The sequence below is a fragment of the Cryptomeria japonica genome, chromosome 1 (assembly GCF_030272615.1).
Source record: "Cryptomeria japonica chromosome 1, Sugi_1.0, whole genome shotgun sequence".
NCBI classification, from domain to species: domain Eukaryota; kingdom Viridiplantae; phylum Streptophyta; class Pinopsida; order Cupressales; family Cupressaceae; genus Cryptomeria; species Cryptomeria japonica.
The window spans coordinates 103,847,156-103,853,654 of NC_081405.1; the positions used below are offsets into that span (position 1 = coordinate 103,847,156).

Below are 6,499 nucleotides of genomic sequence, written 5' to 3' on the forward strand. Positions count from 1 at the left end.
AACTTCATGGTTATCAATTCCTCCTTTTCCTGCAGATGCCTATTTCTAGTGACCAGACAAATGGGAAATGTCTCGTAACTGAATGAAAGAAAGCATTAAGTTAACATATAGCCTAGTTATTCCGTGGAGCCACTTCTTAAATTTTATAAGCAACCATTTTCCGTAAATTCTGAAATGCTTTTAAGTAATAGAGCACCATTTGACATGTATTAATAGCACTGCCCCATTTTTTATTAGTTAAATTGTCTCATAATACATTTAATATTTAGCTACAGAAATATTTTCAAGGTAAATTACAAATGGATCCTTTGCTGGCAGGTGATGCAATAAAATGAAAAATTCTAAGCTTGAGCTACATATCTCCATATATATTGTCCTATCTCAAGCTGGTAATGACAAATGGATCCTAATTTTCAGGGCAAATTCCGTCTATTGTAACTTTTTTTCAATTCACAATATCCATGCAATCACCTAGACTAGAATTCTGCAAACAGTAGCCCCCTCTATGGGACCCCACAGAAGGGCACTTCTCAAGACTCAATAGAATAAAATAAATGCTCCTTCCAAGCAAAAGAAGGAAGGATATGTTGAGTGTTAATGTGGCACAAAGTCCCATTAGATGGATATGCTGTTGTAGTAAATTGCTTATAAATTATATCATGAATAATAACAAAAAAACTATAGAGGACCCACAAGGCATGGTAAACAAATAACAGAGAGAGGGAAGACGCTAACACATCAATCTGCAGACATGCACCTAAAACTTCCTTTCAGATTGGCAAATCTTTTGGCACTGTCATAAACCACCTCTCTCACAATTATTATCTGTTTATGTTAAACAAATTTCGTTGGGCTGAGACCTGTGTTCTTTTCTCTTTTCTGAACTTGCTACAACCTGCTTTAAACGTTTTGAAGATTCTTTGTATACAGCAATGTTTGACGTATTTCTATTCTAAGATAATAAAAAAACTGTGTGCAGTTCCCCTTAAAATAGAAGGCTAAATTTCTTTAAAATCCCCTTGGCTTATAGTTCGATAATGTGTGCAGAGCCTCCCTATCTGTCACTTCCATGCCACATGTTGTTTCGTATTCTCTCTTTGTATAAATGGAATATATTCTTTTGACCAATGCCTTTAAATTTGATTATTTTCCATAACAAAAATATGCACTATAAATTGTCACCACTTAACTTTCAAATTGTTCGACTAGAGCTAAAATCAACTAAACAACAGCGGACTTAAATTATAAATACCAAGTAATTCAGTACATCCAATCCTGAAAACCCTGAGTTGTGACACTTAAGGCAAATAAATCCTCCATTGTGGTAAAGTGGGGATCCTTTAGAAAAAAAGAAACAAACAAAAAAAGAAAAAATGCCCAATTGAATTGAATAGCTTGTTCTTTTGACATGATCAGAAGATGGACCACCTTAAGACAACTTGAGAACAAAGGCTACGATTGTGCAACTTCAATGGAACACAGGATGAAGCACGTTTCCTCTTAAAGTGTCCAGTATAAAATGCAGTTACATGCAAATCAGTTATGATCTAATACATTAGGTTTTAGATCAAAACAATCAAACAAAACTTCAAGAATTTATTCTATAGGTCAACATTCATAGACAATCTTCACATGAAGAATAATTTGACAGACCGATTTTACAAAGGAAATTAGAAGTCATGGCATCACATCAACTAAAATTATGTATCTGCCAAATTTCTTAATAAATGCAATAACATTTTCTCAATTGGGATGAGCTCAAGTGGTAAGTCGTCTGGATTGTTTTAGCCAAGATATAATAAAGTGCCTAATTTAGTCAACTGCCAAACACATCAGAAAGAGATGAACATGTTCAAGTTCAGTATTAAGTTTGGCTACGAGTACAAAACTCCAACAACATCTGTCCATGAGGGGAATGGCAAGTTCAAATTTAGATTGCACTTGACTATGAGGTCAAAACCTGGGATTACAAAGTTATATCCATATAGCTACATAGGGGAACTGGTAAGCTCGATTTTAGTATCAGACTCAGCCACAAGATCAAAAGCCAGAAGAACAAAATTTCAACAATAAAGTCCCACAGGGAAATGGACAAATTCAACTTGAATATTGCACCATCAAAAGCCAGGAGAACGAAATTTTAACAATAAACTGCCGCAGGAAAATGGACAAGTTCAACTTGGATATTGCACTTAGGATATGAGGTACAAACCCAGGATTACAAATTTCAATCAAATTCGAGGAGGAAAAGCTTTGAGCATATATCTGCACAGGAGAATCGACAAGTTCGAATTCTTTGGGGAGCGACCAAAAACCCCGGAATAAAAAATTTAAACAATACAATCCCATTGGAGGATTGGCAAGTTTGAGTTTAGAGGTCAAACCCAGGAGCATAAAATTTGACCAAAATATAACGTAAAGACTTCAAGCTTCTTCAATTCCCAATCCATAACTTAAAATGAATAATTAGGGATTTATAACCAGGGCAAGGAGAATCTTAAAACAATAAAGTAAAATGGAAAAATTTGCTTCGAAAAGAGTACTACAATTGAAGGTGGAGATGAAAATAAGAAATCTAACCTCTTCTGGTTGGATTTTCTAGGCACTGTAAATGCGGTCCCTGAGATTTGCTCGGCGTAAAGGCCATACGGACACTTCAACGGATTATTCTGCCCCACAGGCAATGCACCGGGCTTGGCTTCTGATGAAAAATGGTTACCGAATCCGCTCTGATACTTAAGCCCACTAAATTTATGCTCTTCTTCATCTGTTATGCTCAATTTGGCTAGTTTCTCCATTTTCCGACAGAAGATCAAAATTCAAGAAACGAGTCTCAACTCAAATGTTAGCCTTCACAAAACTACAGCAATTGATCAACTATAAATATTGATTTTCAGCATGTGGCAAAGGCTATTTAAAGAAGTTTCCTTGGAATTTGTAAGAAATTGTGTTTTATTCTCACACGGAAAGTACAGAATTCTGGATAACTACGCAGTTTTGTATAGATTGATACAATCCAGAATTGCTGAATCAGATTTTAGGTAGTTCTATGAAACCTTTCATATGTTTGGTGTTGGTTGGTTGCGATCTATTCAGCAGTACTTTTCAAACAGAACGGAACAATGCTGACTGGGAGATCACAGAATATATAAGGATTAGTGCCGACAGCTCATCTTTCCTTCATTTGGTGAAGATGGTGGGTCCCCTTGGTGACACGTCACATATACTTTTATCATGTAAGTAGAGTTCAAAAGGCCTTCAAAAGTTGTTGGAGATGTTTTTTTCAAACATGGCTGAAAAAGGAAAAAGAGTAACAAAATATTAATGTGTTTTTCTCTAATTCTAATTAAAAATATATATTTATGTGATTTTGTTTAAAAATTAGAAAGTATAGGTTATGGAAACATAAGTTTAAAGATAAGGAGTTTTTTTAGGGAGAAAATAAACAAAAATTTGAAAAAGTGAACTGATTAGAACATGTAGGTGTACTTTTTATCAATATTATTTGTCAAAAAGTGCATCCACATGCTTCATAAATGTGTTATTTTATCCTCTTTCTTTCACTTCCAAAATCAATATAAGAATAAAATAAAAATATACTCTTATATTTTATGAAATCTTTTATAGGTTTGATGCCCACTACTTCAAGCTATTCAAAAGTACAATTCAAATTGTGGGAACAAAGTTGATGGATGCTAATGATTTTTAATGATTAGAGGAATAACACATATTTTCTTCCACTAATGAAACCTCACATGCTTTTATCATGTAGGTATATTCAAAAGGGATCTAAGAGATAAAACTCACTTTATACAAGGCGAAAGGGCACACCGGGATATGTGTCCCTTGTATAAAGTGAGTTTTATTTGTATAAATTTATAATTATAATTATAATTATTAGTTGTGTATTTTTAGTAAAGAGAGATAGAGAGTTGGTCGATAAATAAGAGATTGAAAAAAAATTAATTTTTTTTGTCAGGTTTTAAGAATTCAATAGAATAAGGGTAGTGTATTCAAATATTTCATTCTTATATTTTGTATTACGAGTGCGATGGAGAACAAATGGCATTGCATCATGAAGTATTTAGCCTACAACATTTGCATCAACTGTGATGAAATCGTGAGAGGAAACAATCTAAACACCTTGTCTCAAAAGGTGAGGTTGGACAAAGCTAAAAACTTTTGAACAAAGATCCATTAGAGAAGATCTAACATCAAGATGAGTTTACAGACCTTATAAGGTTTTTGTTAGCACCCTCAAAATTGTGGTAAGAATTTTGGTGCTCAGGGTGTAAATCAGTACTTTGCTCATTAATTGTTCCTTGAAGGAGCTTGGTTTCTGAAGTTTGTTGTGTTTCTAAAGCTTATTCAAGTGATCGGTTGGTCAGTATTCTACTTTTGGTCAAATGACCTTTTGTTCTGGTTGCCTATGGCTTATTCAAGTGATTAGTTGGTCGGTATTCTACTTTTGGTCAAATGACCTTTTGTTCTAGTTGCCTATGGCTCAGTCTCTTTTCTTATGAGTTCCTTATCATTTAAAAACAGATCCCTTCATGTGTCCCCTAGGATGCTCTTACCGTTTGATTGAGTGTCCCTAGGACATATGCTTATTTGCCTAATCCTTAAAATGCAATGACCCCTCGACCTTTTCTTAAGTTTTGATTTCCTCACGTGGTTGAGAAGTGCGTTGAAGTGTAAAGCTTTGCAACCCCACAATGTTGTCAATTGTTCCCTAAGTTACTATGTGGGTATGCGGGTTGATGTTAAAAAAGATGGTGCCACATAACCCCTCCTTGTTGATAAATGTCTTTTGCATCGTTGCACAGGTGTGCGAGGAGAAGGCAGGAGGCAGGAGGTAGGAGATATAACTGACCCCACAATCTTGTGATGTGTCTTGCTCGGTTGAACATGCAGGTTTACGAAGAGAGTTCAAATTTGAATATCTCGTTTTGTTTGAAGGGTCGAAATGAGCTATTAGTTGTCGTACAACGCCATATAGGCAAAAAAAAGTGTCGATGTGGACCAATTAGGATTGTCTGTGTTTGCTTAGTAAGGAGGAAGATTGATAAATAGATTTCAGAAAATGACACAAGCTCTTAACAAAAAAAAGGTCTCGACAATTAAAGCAAGTCGGAATCATTTACCCTACTGTCAAAATCTCAAGAGGTGTCCCAATGAGTTTGTAAAATCTAAGAATGCTAGTGTGAGAAATTTCATAGTTGTTGAATTATTTACAGATGTCAGGATCATAGCTATCACTTAAGATAGAAATTTGGTTTTTACACCTTTTCAGATGTAGAAAAACAACATAATAAACCAATTCGTGCATATCAATACAATAGATGGGTAAATTCAAGTGTGTAGGCCTGACAATTGCATGTCGCTACTTTGCAACGTGAGAAGTATGCTTGACTGGTTATTACTCCCCAATAAAGTGGTTAAATTGCATTTGAGTTGTGTTTCAAAGTTGTAAACACAGGCATCATCCTAGAAATAAATTATAAAGAAGTGTTGTCACCTTACTTGGAGAGACTGCGAAATGAAGTGTGTAGATGGTGCAGTTGCATTTTGGCTAAAGAGAAAATGTCTAGAGTGGACTATGTTGCAAAGGATATGCAAGAGTCTTGAAGATAAACAAATTATAAATTTACCTTGTAGCCAAAGGGGTATTGAAAATACTAGTGGTTGTTAGAGGGATGTTCAAAGTCCGAGTGCAGCTACAGGTTTTGCTTGCAGTTTGCAAATAATTCCAATTTCTCTGCCAACCATTCTTCCCCCTCAAAATAAGTGATTTGTGGAGACAACGAAGGGTGAAGACACATGAGATGCGGTTTTAGAGCCATGCAATCTTGCTAGGTAGAAATTCTCAAAGTTCTCTCCTACTAGGAAAAACAATGAGAATCTTGCATCCTGGTTTTTTCTGCATCAATAACCACCCATGGTCAGTGGTAGCTTGGCTCACAAGGTGGTCGATTTTCATGGAAGCACTCTAACCTTGGCAACAAAGTTTTCATGTATAATTGGCTGGGTAGTTTCACTTCAAGACAAAATAGAGGCAACCGGTTCTACTGGGTAATATTCTTTTGTAAATGGGCTAATCGGATAAAATTTTGGACACATGTAAATGGCTAGTAGCTTGTTGCATTCCTTATTGCTATAAAAGGAATCCCATGGCTATGAATAAGGGTTCTGAAACTTTTCATTTCCTAGGTATTTAGAAACAGAGTCATCTAGGTTGGGTAATCTCATAATGAAAGAATGTTTTGTGTGTGTGAAAAGTGGACCTGTATCTGTATCTGGAATACACAACACTTCAATTAAGTCATTAGATGCATGGTTAGTAAATCAATAATCAATTAATAATAAACCATTACAAAGCGACCCATTGCCTTCTAGTAGATGCGAGTTTAGATTGCTCTCAGATTGGTAAGCTATCCAGTGACTAGACAACACCTAAACGAAGGATTTTTAAATCTATATGAGTATGAATATGAGCTAA

The 6,499-nt window shown here is 35.3% G+C and overlaps 1 protein-coding gene across 1 annotated transcript in view; it reads right to left on the reverse strand.

Moving 5' to 3' along the window:
* LOC131040643 (homogentisate 1,2-dioxygenase) overlaps positions 1-3,083 on the reverse strand; it is a 34,850-nt gene extending 31,767 nt beyond the window's left edge. The window contains exon 1 of the mRNA XM_057973597.2: positions 2,581-3,083. Within this exon, the coding sequence (XP_057829580.1) occupies positions 2,581-2,798 (218 nt within the window). The 5' untranslated portion in view covers positions 2,799-3,083. The remainder of the gene's footprint in view (positions 1-2,580) is intronic.
* Between the last annotated feature and the right edge of the window lie 3,416 nt (positions 3,084-6,499).